General features: G+C 38.9%; 1 protein-coding gene across 5 annotated transcripts in view; it reads right to left on the bottom strand.

Annotated features, from left to right (window-relative positions):
* The window catches only part of Dnah11 (dynein axonemal heavy chain 11), a 331,880-nt gene that overhangs the window by 90,807 nt on the left and 226,891 nt on the right, over positions 1–14,182 (bottom strand). For all 5 annotated transcript variants that reach the window (XR_009228549.1, XM_046463517.2, XM_058585343.1 and 2 more), the window contains 5 exons: positions 12,726–12,839; positions 10,997–11,140; positions 10,198–10,380; positions 8,651–8,752; positions 841–975 (listed from right to left, as the gene is read on the bottom strand). Coding sequence is in view for 4 of the 5 variants with exons in the window: in XM_046463517.2 (XP_046319473.1) it covers positions 841–975; positions 8,651–8,752; positions 10,198–10,380; positions 10,997–11,140; positions 12,726–12,839 (678 nt within the window). In the remaining variant the exon portion in view is untranslated. The remainder of the gene's footprint in view (positions 1–840; positions 976–8,650; positions 8,753–10,197; positions 10,381–10,996; positions 11,141–12,725; positions 12,840–14,182) is intronic.

The raw sequence follows: 14,182 nt of genomic DNA, 5'->3' as shown, positions 1-14,182 counted from the left end.
AACATTTGAATAGGCATTATCTCTTTCAAGATTCATTACAACTTTGTGAGGTAGGTATTATCCACATTCCCATTTTATGGAAAAGAAAACAAAGTTGAAGAGGCTCAGAGACTTGCCCGAATTGTTTAATACCACATGATAAAGCAAGTAAAATCTTAATTTTTGTGACTTATTTATGTCAAAGACCATATGTTCATACAGGAAAAAAATTGAGAATTATTTAAAAATATTTATCTTATGGAATTACTCTTAATATTAGCATGTCAGTCACTTATAAAAAGATGTAGCAACAAAAACATAAATCAATCAGATTTGGTTTAAAAGTCATGGTCTGCTGGTAGAATTCAATGCAAACGTATATTAAAAGGATCAACAGTTCTGTATCACAATTACCTATTAGTTGTCCTGAGTTTTATGACATATTATGACAGGCTTTATTTTTGTTTTTAAAGGACTTCATAATGTCCTTAAAAAGAGAGAAAAAAAATAAGTAGATACCTACCTACAGCTGGTGTACTTTACTGTTTTACAAGGGATACAAAACAATTAAATTCTGACAAAAGCATATCTTCTTCCTGCTTTTGTTGAAAACTATGCTGAAGTCACACTGAATTTACTATGTTAAAAAAACATTGTAACTGATGTTTTCTTTTCTATAAAACAAAGGATTGGTCACTTCCTTCTGGCCGTTTTGACCCACTGTGTGAGTGGTGACTACCTATTCCCATTTATTGTTGATTCACTCTCCTCTTAGTCATAACTGATGGTGAGTAAATAATACAACCCAAAGAAGCTGAACTGAATGTTTAGTGAAAAGTTTAGAAGAACAAGTTATCTTGCCTCAAGTTCCTTGACAAGTCTGTTGGCTAGTTCAATGGTTTTGTTGGTTTGGTTCACCTCTTCTTGACATCGGACTTTCTCTGCTATTGCTTTTTCAAATGAAGCCGTGAGTTTGCTCAGATTTTGATCCAGATCCTGAATAAGAATCAAAGTTAACTTGAGTCATTTTTAGTTAAAACAGAAATAGTACAGTCATTATCTGTTATCTTGAAGAAAAACAAACTGCTTTTTCTCCTTTGCTCTTTGACCATACATATTTTAGGGGAGGAAAAGGAGGAGGAGGATACAGTCATGATAGTATGTCAGAGCCTCCGCAGACTATCAGATCACCATGTGATCATCTTACCTTCCTTTTCCACTCAGCAGAGTACAGAGAGAGACTGAAGCAAGTGATGTGCTCTTAAGACTCATGCATTATGGGTACACCATCACCCTCTGCTGTCCTGTGTAAGCCTCCTTCTCCAGTACCAGCTTTATTTATGTCCAGGGTGATTTGCGTTTCTTAACCTATTGACTCTTTTCTCATTTGATTCATAATGTAGGCAGTGAAAAGGGATGTGACTTATTGAGCCCCTTCAGACCTGACCTGATTCATCCTATCAGATTTTCTACTCTGGAAACATGGGATTGCAACTCAGAGGTAATCCATTGTCTTATAAAAACCTGGGAGGGGGTGGGGGCTGGGGCTGTAGCTCAGCGGTAGAGCGCTTGCCTTGCAGGCATGAGGCACTGGGTTCAATCCTTAGCACCCCTTAAAAATAAATTAATGAAATAAGTATATTGTGTCCATCTACAACTAAAAAATAAAAATTAAAAAAAAATGGAAAGATGTGTGTATTTTGAGGGGCAACATTTAGGGGAAGACCACTTTCCACCAGGGGCACAGGAGAGCAGATGAAACCATTCTGGAGAATGAGGAAAGATGAAAGGCTTGTGTGTAGAGGACCCAGTTATTTTAAAAGAATGAACGCAGACATTAGAATATATTACTTTTTATTAAAAATAGCAGTATTAAGCTTGGGATAGTGTGTGGTTAAGAGTATTCACATTGGGTTTAAAATGGCTCGAGTCTAGTTCCTCTTTGCCTCTATGAGCCACAGAACTTTGAACCCACCATTCACATTCTGTGAGTTTCACATTTCCTTATTTGTTAAATGGAACTACTATTTATACATACCTCATACAGCTTTTGTGGGATTAAGTACATTAATGCACATGAAACAGGGCACAGAGCATTCAGTAAGCATGTGGTGAAAGTCAGGTTGGTGTACTGAAGTAACACTGAAGTTTTCTTTAAAAGGAACACAAATTCTGCTGGGCTCAGTGGCACAGGCCTATAACCCCAGTGGCTCAAGAGGCTGAGGCAGGAGGATGGCGAGTTCAAAGCCAGCCTCAGCAAAAGCAAGGCTCTAAGCCATTCAGTGATATCCTGTCTCTAAACACAATACAAAATAGGGCTGGGGATGTGGCCGAGTTGTCTAGTGCTCCTGAGTTCAATCTCTGGTACTACTCCTCCAACCCCCAAAAAGGAACACAAATTTTCATTTGGTTGGTCTCTTCACTTAGCTGGAACATAATCCACTAATGACAAATATTTGGGTAAAATTTGGCCCTTGGTATGTAACTCTGAGGAAAGTTTACCAGAAATAATTTGCTATGATAAACAGCAAGCAGAAACATGAAAGTCTATTACTTTCTTTGAGGGAAAGTTCAGTTGTTAGCTTGAGTTTATACTCACTAGCTCTGCTTCAGAGATTTGAAGGGAATCTGGGTGGTACAGATCAATCAATTTAATGTAAAAATAAGTGTACAAAATGTACATGCTTTGCGCACAACAGCTCAAAGCAAATAGGTAATCATCAGATGATGTTACTCTAAGATAAAATTAGGCTTTCAGAACCTTTTTGCAGAGGGTCTTAATTTCACTTTTATCTCTCCCCCTCCAATTTTTCTCTGAAAAAAAAAAATCCCTATTCTTGTTATTTGTCTTTTCTTACCACCCATTATCTCTTTAACCAATTTCAATCTGACCTTTATTCCAATCATTTTTTTTGTTCTCCTCTACCATTTTACTGCAACAAATCTGGTAAGAACCACCAGTGAAACTATTATTATTTCATCCATATGCTAATCATTGTGGGGAAAAAATGAAAAAAAAATTTAAAACCCACAGATGAGCATCCCAAATATGGAAATCCGAAGGGGAAACTGTCCACCTGACCTCAAGGGATAGCTCACAGTCAAAAAGTAGGCACATTTAAAAAAATGTATAAAATTACTTTTAGCCTATATGTATAAATAAGGTGTATGTAAAACATAAATGAATTTCATGTTTAAACTTGGCCCCATCCTAAGATATTCCATTATGTATATATGAATATCCTAAAATTTAAAAAATTGGAAATCCAAAACACTTTCAGTCTCAGGTATTTTAGATTAGAGATGCTCATCCTGTATCCTTTAATAACTACTTTAATAAGCAACAATTAATGCTCTTTTAGCACATGCCAGACACTATTCTAAGTACTTGCCCTGTGTTCTCTCACTTGACTTGTCCTATAAGTCCATGAGGGATTTCCCCATTTTACAGATGAGGAAACCAGAGCCAACAAAGTGAAGTTAGTCACTTAACATCCCACAGCTGGGAGGTACTGAAATACTAAGTTGGAACTTAGCCTCTGTGTGGCTTCAGAGACTGTGCACAGGTACCCTGTGGTACCTGTTCCTGGAGGTGACTCTCTTCCTCCTAGAATTTCCACTCCCCTTGTTCCTGCAATCTCATTCTCTCTTGGCTCTCTCTCACCTAACAATCTCCCATCTCTTTCAGGGATCATCCTCCTGTGCTCTCTTAGGAACTGGATCTAATCCTTTCCTTCACCATCTCGCATTTCACTCTGCTCCCCTCATTCACTTTCATCCTGCTTCCTGTCTCTTCCCCTTGTCCTGGAATGATCTTTCCAAAAGCCAAAATGGCCCATTTATCCCTCCTGTTCCCCAGCTACAGACCCTCATTGACTCTCCACAAGTGACAGTATTGGTTGTTGATTTTGACCTGCAGATTCATGATGAGGCTAATCTATTCTAGGGCCCTAAGCTTTGTCCATAACCTGGTTAAAAGAAAATATCATTAGTATTCATGACTGTCTGTAATTGGTTTTGGGTAGGGGCATTAAAAGGCATTATATAGCTAGGTATCTCCTCACCAATACAATGCCTATTTACCTCATCCCTTGCGCAAGTTCTGGGGTAATTTTACCCCTTGCTCCCATTTCACCAAAATGACCCCCACTCACCAACTCCCATACTCTACTCTTTAGCCACACTAAGCTGCTCATTGTCCACAGAACACATGTCTCTCTTCCATAGTACCTTCATGGATGCTCTACCCCCATCTTCCAGTCCAAATTTATCCATCTTTCAAGATTCAATTTGGGGGAAAAAAACTGCTTCACCAAATTCTTCCTGAGCATCCCCCACCCTCATCTCTATGTGTAGAATTGACCACTCTATTCTTTATACTTCAATGGTAGACAATGCAATCTCTCTTGACTGCATCAAGTAAATGAAATAGCACTTATTAAATTCACTATAAGATTTTACAGAGTGAGGACTAAGCCTTATTTAGCTCTCTGGACTGCCCAGTCCACTGTTTTAAAATGTGTATTTACTGAACTGAATATTGAGTCTCTCAAGCAGAACAAATTAATGTTTTAGTTAAAATATAAGGTGTGACCCAGGCACAGTGGTGTACATCTGTAATCCCAGTGATTTGGAAGGTTGAGGAAGAGGATTTCAAGTCCAAGGACAGCCTCAACAACCTAATGAGATCCTTAGCAACTTAGTGAGACTCTGTCTCAAAAATAAAAAGGTCTGGGAGGGTAGTTCAGTGGTAAAGCACCCTTTGGTTCAATCCCCAGTACCAAAGGCAGGGAAAAAAGTAAAATAAGGTGTGGTATCTGTTTGTTCATTTAACTAATAATTTTTTTGGTATCTCCCATGTGTCAGATACCAGGCATAAAACACTAAAGACCTTAAGAAACTCAGGGTTAGTGTGGAAATGATAGTCTGTATGTTCGGGTAAGCCATGCTCTAATGCACTAGTTATATGTCATAACAGAGAAATTGGTGGTCATTTAGGGGAACTTCATGGAGAAATAAAGTCCAAGCCAGACCTAGGAGAATCAGGGAAAATGGGCAGGTAAGAGAACACAAGATCCCAAATAGTCTTCAATATTAGTATAGAGCAAAGATCAGCAAATTATGGCCCCTAGACTAGATCTAGCCTGCTAGAAGTCTTTGAATGGCCTATGAGCAAGGAGTAGATTTTATTCTTTAATATGTTAAAAGCAAAAAACAAACAAGCAAACAAAAAAACCTATTAGCCTGTCTCCAAACAGTTTTGTGGAAAGTTGAGAACATTACTCCCACAGGAGTCAGGAGGCAAGGAAAAGTAACAGGTGGGTGGAAACATGAAGTCCACTCTGCTGGCTGTCAGAGTAATAAAATCCTTTCCTCTCTGACTCACAAGTCCCATGTTGTCTATTAGTATATGTGAAATTGTGGTATCTAACCTTGTTAGCTTGCCAGGAGGGTAAAATTCTGTTCCTTTCCCAGTTCTTGACAGACTCTAGCTTCAAGTTTCTAGAAATAAATGGATCAAAGATGGAAGAACTCAATTCAAGAACTCTAGCTATCCAGATCCCCTAAATTAGTGATTATCAAACAACACGCAGGCATGTTAAAATCTGGATTCCAGGGTTGCACTGCCAAAGTTTCTGACTCAGTAGATCAAGGCTGGGTCTGGAATCTACTTTTAAGCAGTTCCTGTGAAACACTGATGCTACTGCTGGTCCAGGGAATAACTTTGAGAAATACTACCCTAAAGAGATTGGTTTTAGATTTTCTTTATTGCCATTCTTAGGCTCCATTTAAGACACATGATAGCCTTTTTTTTTTTTTAATGGTATAGGGGATTAGGACCCAGGGCCTTGTGCATACAAGTCAAGCACTCTACCTACTGAGCTATATCCCTAGCCCAATGTCCTTTCTTCTACAAAGCTTAGCAAAAAAATTTTTTTTCCACTCAACCTTCAATATGAGGCTGTCCTTGAATCTAAAACTACAGACTCAAAAGAACAATTGCACAGAGATTAACACCCTGGTATTATCATTTTTTCATGACGGTACTGCTGTTCCCATCAGACATACCCCCACTGTCCTAGGTAAGAAGGCAGCAGGAGATACAGGTTAGGAAGCAGGAAAGTTGAGGAGGAGAAATGAAAGGCTGGAGAAAATGAAAGCTAGCAAAAACTATAATTTCACTTGGGCTGAGATCTCTAGTTCATACTGTGTGCCAACAGAAAAACTGTGCAAAGTTACCTTGTCCTTAGCCTGACCAGCCACGTAGCCTTGAGAGGGTCTTGGACCCTTGAGGGAATTGCAGCCAGAATTCTGCTGCATTTGTAACTAACTCCTCTCTTGATTTCCACTTTGGGCAGGGGAACTTTTTCTTCAAAAAGTCAATTCAACTATTATTTTGTTTTTCTTTTCTCTGTTTGATAACTTAATTATGAGGCTGATAAATGACCCTCTGCTTATTCTGCGGGTTTGTGAAAACACATGGTGTGAATAGTTCTTTCCAGTTAGTTGTAGCTATGTCCAAAGAATGACTAGTTGTGCAAACACAGAAAGTCTTAACTTTGGATTTAACTCATGGTTGTCTTCAGCATCCTCAGCACTTTTCCTATGAACATCAGTTTGCTTCTAATTTTTACCAAAGTCACTAACAGTAGATGCAACATTTTTCTAGAGAAAATCCAGTTTTGACCAATGAATGAGGATGACTTTTGTAAAGTTAACATGCGTATCCTGGACATGTCCAAATCAGCTGCTGTTGCTGTCAATCTGCTTTTCTTCAACCAGTCATCAGGTATCACTGAAAAGCATGCTTGGTGCTCTGCTAGGAAGAGGTACCTAGTAAACAGGAAGAGAGAGTGTGTGTGGGGGGAGGGGGCGGGTAGGGGGTCAAGTTGCCTGTGCAGAGAGTGTGGATCAGGAAGGTCTCTTGGAAGCAGACTCAAAAAATAAGGGGGAGTCGATGGTTGCAAGAGGTGCGAAAATTGTATGTATCATAGGAGAAATATTCTGAGATTTAAATAATTGTAATGTAAATATAATTACTCAACAGTAAAATGAGAGCACAAATCAATCTCTTTCTGGTATATTCAAGGAGTCAGTGTCTTGGGCTCTGATCTGGAAAGTTGATCTCCTCCTTGGCTTTTAATAGCTTTGCTCTGAAACATTGGAGGCTGGGGCTATTAGGAGTCCCCTCCCTTTCTGCCCAATTGACTAGTGAGTTCACACATAAGTAGGTCTAGTTCCAGCCTTGTTCTGAAAGAGGCCTGATGTAGCTATGTGGCTACTGCAAGCACCGGATTCTAGACTTCAGTGGCTGCTGCATTCGTATTCTCAGGTATCTACGGCAGGACAAAGTCCGAATAAGGAACATCCTCCCTGCCATCTACCCTCAGCCCCCTCTGCTCCTTTGTCCTCACATTCCTACAGGACAATCTTTCTACACATATGATCTTTATGCCAACAATTTCCAAATATAAGTTCCTGAGTCAGGCTTCTCTGTCAAACTCCAGTCCTGACAGTGGAACATCTACATAAGGGGTTTCAACAGGAAGGGCAGGAACTAATATTTACAAAACATCCACTGTGTGCTATACACTGCAGAGTATCTAGATACCTTAGGTCATGGTGGAAAAAAAAAAACCCTCTAGCTAATTTGACCTAAAGGGAATTTACTGGAAGAACATGGGAAAGCTCTCTGGGGGGAAGGAAAGGCAAAGAACCTTCAAGAAGCTTGGGGACTTGGAGGCAAGAACTGCTCGAGTCTTATCTTAACACAGTCTGTAAAAGGTACAAATACTGTTCTCAGTCTTTTACTCCTTCTGCCCATCATTCAAATTTGAGAGATGGGGGGAATTTAATTGGCAAAGCTTGATAGGTAGAACAGAGAAGGGCAATCCTGCTAAAAACACCCACTTGAGCATATCTAGTGATAAGAGAAAATTCTCCAAAGATATATCTGGCTGGTTTCCCTTAAAGGCGACAGACTGGATGCCAGGTAGCCAAAAGCTTCTTTAACTCCAAAGAAGTTTTGAATTTGGGAGCATTTTGGATTTTGAATAAGGAATGCTTAATCTGTACCTATTTCAGAGATGAGAAAATGGAAGTTCAGAGAGGTTAAACAACTTTCGTGGGGTGACACAATAAATCATGGAGCCAAGATATAGACCAGTAGAAATCATGGAGCCAGGATATGGACTTTTTTTTATATTTTGGGGGGCTAACTCAGGGACACTGGACCACTGAGCCACATCCCCAGCCCTATTTTGCATTTTATTTAGAGACAGAGACTCACTGAGTTGCTTGGTGCCTCTCTTTGATGAGGCTGGCTTTGAACTCTCCATGCTCCTGTCTCAGTCTTCTGAGCCCCTGGGATTACAGGCGTGTGCCACTGCACCTAGAGGAGCTGGGCTTTCAAGCCCCACATGCTACCTGCCTTCCTCCTCCTACCAGACTGTGAAAATTAGTTAAGTGCAGACACCATGACTGCTTCCACTTTTCCAGTCAGTGCCCAGCACTTCACCGATCAGAAACATCTATTGAATGGGTACCTAAGGGAAAACATTCATGAAGCTCAAATTCCTTTTTGTTGGGCAGAGCTTACGCATAACCATGTCTGAAGAAGGGTTCCTAAGGAGGCAGTGGGAACTTCTTTAGATTCATGTTTTGCACTTACCACAAGCTTTTTCCTGATGGCCTCAAGTTTTTCAGTAGCTGCCGCCAGTTCTAAGTTTGCTTGGGCTAATGCTTGGCGTTTTGGTTCGACATCACAATAGACCTGAAAATCCACGTGGGGTTTAACTCAGAAGGCAATACAGATGTGAATGGGAAGAATAATCACTTGACCTTACATAGGCTGAGCACTCTGCAAATAAAATCTCTAGTTTACCAAGTAATTTGCTGTTTCTTTACCATGGCATCAGCTAAGGAAAAGTAGACAAAGCCTCCCACTCTCTCTCTGGATCTCCATTGGTTACTTGTTTATTCTGGACCTTAGAGTTACAAGTACTTGCATAGAATGCTCTAGAGGTCAAACTCCATGAATATTCTAAGATTTTTTTTTATCAAATATGGAGATAATCCTCCTATAACTAGAAAGTGCAGGTGCATGAAACACAGCTAAATTTGTGATTAAATCTAGACTCTGAGGCAGAAAGTAAGCATGGAGAAATTCTCTGAACACCGGAAGTGGGAGATGTTCTTGCACATAATGAACCACACATTCACTTTACTTTCTTTTTGAAGCACCTGTTTTAAGTATGTGTTATTTCAAGGAACCATTTAAGAATTTGCGTGGACCAAGGAAGTCAACTTGTCTTTCTTTATAGCAACACAACGTAGCTATAGTTCAGATCTGTGCTCATCTTTTCACCAATGGAACACAGTGCTTAGGCATTTTATTATGGAGAGACGCTATACACCTACTGTAAACTCTTGGGCTAAAAGATTTCCATGAGAGAAAGATCAACAAAGTCCTGCTCCTGGGGTTCCACAGTGTGAAGGATATAACCTTATTTTATGGAAACCACTTGAGGAATGACATTAACTACAATTGACTTTTTCTTTATAATTCCATATCTGAATACAACATACGTCTCAGAATCTTGAGACAGTTCCTCATAGTCATGGGTTATAGTTTCCTTTTCAGTACTCTGCAAAGAGTTAAGAACATAGTTGGCTGATAAGTATTTGATCAATGAATGAAAGAAATGATAATCTATCTATGTTGCAAATTTCAGATTAGACTATCTACAGGTAAAACACTGTTTGTCATTAAAATACTAAAAGAAACAAATAGTTATTTCCTCATCTCAGTATGCCTGCAATAAAGATTGCGTGTATTTTTGCTTTGAGAGCAGGGATTTAATTCAACATGAATTCAGAGTTGCAGTTATTTCATGTCAACATGAATCAAATATTTTAATGTAAATAAACATGATTTATACATGCAACAAATTTTTCTCTAATTGAAATCAAATTAATTGCTGCTCTTTGATCTAGAGTGGCTAATTATTTTACTCTTAAAAAAAGACAGTTTTGAACATTTAAAATATCCTCCTATATAGAATTCTGTTAACTTGAACACATTCATATCTTCTTCTTAAAAGTGCATATCCTTCTTTAGAAAACTAAATATCAAATTACATTTTCTGCTGATGTGGAAATTGATTCTTATGGCCCTACGTGGATAATGCCTGTAAACCATCAGATTAGGAATGATACCTCATAGAATTTAATGATGTTGATAACCCAGGCACAGAGACCAGCTGCTGCAAAAGATTTGGTCTGAATCAGGTTTGGATTGAACTCTGGGTCTTTCAAATATTGTTCATTCACCACTTTGAGGCAGTTCTCTGGAATGTGTTCTTTGTCATAGTTAATTAACGCTTGCAAAAAATCATCAACCTGTAAAGCAAAAAGACTTATTGCAATGAACCCATTTTGGATGCAGAGAAAATTCCAAGATCAAAAGTTAAAAACCAGCTTTTAGGACTTACATTACAAAGGCAAAATTGGCAAGCAGCATTTATCCTACTGTTTGACTTTTTCAGTCTTTATACTATGAAGTTAGAATTAGCAATGGACACTTTTAAAACCTCTTCTATCCCAGGGTAAAATATTCAGGCCCAGCACAGGAGGTATTCACATTTTGAAGAAAAGAAAGGGAGAAAAGAAAACGCAAAACACATACCAAAAAGCCCCTTTGCTTCACCTTCTTGTACATTAGTAACATTTTTCAAGCCTAAGAAACCCATGTAATTTTCTCCCTCCTACACTTAACGGCTTTCATAATTTTGCAAATAATTAGCAACCTTCCACCTGCAGCTGGCACTGCCTTAGGTATGCCACAACCCCGAGCTAACCTCCAATATGGCTAACAAAAGCTGCAGGCCTAGAGAACCCACAGCCAGAAAGATGGCTTCTTTAGACTTGAACATCTTTTGCTATCATGCACTACCCCAGAGCACGGACAGCAATACAGAAACTGTCAGCACTTTCATTTTCCCAGGCGGGCCCATACCTTTCCCATGAAAATTTTAGCTGCTTTCCAACTTCGATCTTTCGGCACTCTACCCCGGGGAGCCAGGAGGACCATCACAGCTGCAGTGACATTGGTAACTGCATTTGGTGGGTTGGGAAAGGTTTTCAGCTCAGTGAGGTTGATCTGAAGAAAAGTTGATACACACACAGGATTAGGGAAGGCTGGAGAGGCAAGTTTCCAAGCTGGACTTCAGTGCCACCCCATCATCGTACCAGTCACGATTTATCAGTTCATTGCCCCCCCAGGGACTCTACCTTAAGATCCTTGGGAGCTCAGTTCCTGCTGGGCACTTCTCTGATTTCTACCTTTTTTTTTGCTCCCAAGAAAAGGAATCCATTGGTTTATAGCTGTCCTGCAAAGCCCTGCTCATAGAGGCCGGAAAATTATGTAAGCACAGAGGCTACAAAGTATTTATGGATTCAGTTCCATCAATGTAATATTTGTATTTTAACCAAGCCCTCCCATAAATATGATTCCTTAAGTTCAGTGTCTCTTAGTTTCATTTTTCTGCTTTATGTGCACAAGCAAGAAACATCTTCCATTATAGTTCAATGACTCTTAACTGGGAGGGTTCCAAATAGTCTGAAGCTTCTTCCCTACTGCCTGGTCCCCTCAGAGCACAGAACTGATTTACTCAACAGACGGAATCAGTGGTTAAATTACAAGAACCAGGGCAAATGCTTTGGGGCAGGAGTTAGTATCTGTAAGAAGCACATGTAGGTTCATAATACACGATTTAAAAAACAACTGGCTATTTCCTATGATTATTTTATAAGCTGTAAAATAAATTCTTGCTTACAAAACCATATTGAATGGTGAAACTGACTCTGCTCCCTTATGAGAAATTGACTATTTATTTGGTAAATGATTACGAAGAATCACTGGGCATGAAAGTAAGAACAAGAGCAAATTCTTGAAACATGTTAATAATAATTGAGAATTGGCTAACCAAGATTGTTTCATCATAGATATTCAGTAGATTAGACAAAGGGGAATGATGGGAAGGGAGAGGAGATAGGAAAAGGAAAGATAGTGAAGTAAATCTGAAATAATAAATAATAAATAAATAAAAAATAAATAAATAAATGATAAAGTTACATCTTAAACTTAGGCCTGGCAGAACCCCAGGGCAACATTAGTTATTGGCTCTTAAAATAATATTGCCCACCATTTCATTTTTTCTTACAATACCCTGGTGGCAAACAAAGAATATTTCTCAAATTCAAATGTTCAATGAGCTCTTGCTACTATCTAATATGAAACTGGGAGTCATGGGGGGACCAGCCTTGAAATCTTTGCTCCTATTACTCTTACTATGAGGGTCTCTTACCAGTTTTGTTGTTTTGCTTTACAGTTGAGGCTACTTTTTGTATTCCAGAAGAAATAAAGAATCCCTCACATAGTTCTTAAAGTAACATATAACTTGAAAACTGGATTTGGGTGCAATCCAGCTAGATTTCATAAAATTATATACCACATAGTGTTGGATGTGGTCACAGGATAAGGGGTAGGGGAACAGACACCTGGATGGGAAAAGAAGTTGAACTAGAAAGATGATCTCAAAGGTTGTTTTGATTTTAATATTTTTATGTATTTTTTTCTTTCAAAAAACTGCACGACTACATGGGTATATTCTTTGCTCAGTTGTTAAAACTCTAATAACCTTTGAATATTATTTTGAGGAAACCCACAAGCCAAGAAATCATACCCTGTTGAGCGTATTGAGTGCAGCTGTGGCAGCCACCAGGGCTGGCTCAGCCTTTAGCAAGTCGGCCTCACATTCCCTCTGCTTCTGGGACACTTCCGTCTGAATGGCTGCCACCTAATCAGAGAGGAAAGGCACATAAACCCACATACACAAATTATTATGTCAGAGATCTCTATTGAAAAGTGCAGATTGACTCACATGCACCTGTTAAATAATTCATTTGTCTAAACTTTGAATAGGTGAGGAATTTGTCATAAAAACTAATTTCCCTTCAGGCACAGTATGTATATAAAGCTTTGTAAATGTACAAAACACACATGACAAATCCCAAACCAAATGGATTCAAATATTAAAGTCCTCCAAGAAGAGCTTTGACTCATTTAATTATAAGGTACTGCTAATAATAAAAACAAGATTAAGCAGGCATTCTTCTATTAAATTTTCTTTTTCCCTGAGTCCCTGACAAGTGAAAATCCCAGCTGGATCAGCAATCTAGGGTACAAATATTCTTGCTTGAATTTTTATCTAATTTTTGCTAACATTGGTTTCTCTTTAAGAACAGATGTGAAGTTCTTTTCATTCAATTGGGCAGAAGATAATCTTGTCTGTGGTCATGTATTGCATGCTTAATTACAAGGAGATTTTTTTTTGTTGTTGTTCAATTACTGGTTTCTCCAAGGACCTGATCAAAAACCATAGAGACAAGAGCCCAGATCCATTTTGGATAATGGAACAATGACACTACTACATAGTCTCCAGGGGCAGGTTGAGTGGTACCCCTTCACAGGTCAAAAGGACACTGCTTGTATGGACACAGGGAACCATGCTGGTAAACTTCAGCCAAACCAATAATACAAAGCTGGGGGACTTTTACCTCTTCTTAGGATAACTATGGAATTTGAATGGCCAAGAAGAATGCATTGTTAGTCCTCAGCAAAAATCTGAGACTCAAAGCTGTAGCTCTAGGCACCGGCACTTAGGGGATGGGTCCTGTGGTGATGGTGATTGTGGAACACAAGTGTGAACAAAAAGTGAATTTCTTCAGATAGGTTTGGAATGAACAGGTTTAACCATACCATAAAATTAAACACTGCTCACAACAAATTATGTTGTCTACTACAGCTTTATTAGTGGTAATTACCCTTCTCCTGATTAACCATTATTTTGCTGTATACTGCACCTTTTATGAACATAATTGGTTCAGGGTAGATATGTGATCTCCTGCTAATGCACGCACAGCTACTGTTAATGTAAATAAGAAAACTCTGCATGCTTACTGAGAACCACTCCAAAATCACAACCCTCAAACACTGCCAGGAATGGACCATGAAAATTCTAAAAAAAAATTCAGTGTGCTGGAGAATACAGTTTCAGATGAAAGAAAGCATGGCATCATTTTAAAATCACTTAAAATTGGATTTAAAATCCTAGACTTTGTGTGTATGTGTTTGTGTGTG

This window comes from Marmota monax, unplaced genomic scaffold (genome assembly GCF_021218885.2).
Source record: "Marmota monax isolate L192 unplaced genomic scaffold, Marmota_monax_Labrador192_F-V1.1 WCK01_AAM20220418_F8-fsc00057, whole genome shotgun sequence".
NCBI classification, from domain to species: Eukaryota; Metazoa; Chordata; class Mammalia; order Rodentia; family Sciuridae; genus Marmota; species Marmota monax.
The sequence above is the reverse complement of the archived record's forward strand: the minus strand, read 5'-3'. Positions and strand labels throughout refer to the sequence as shown.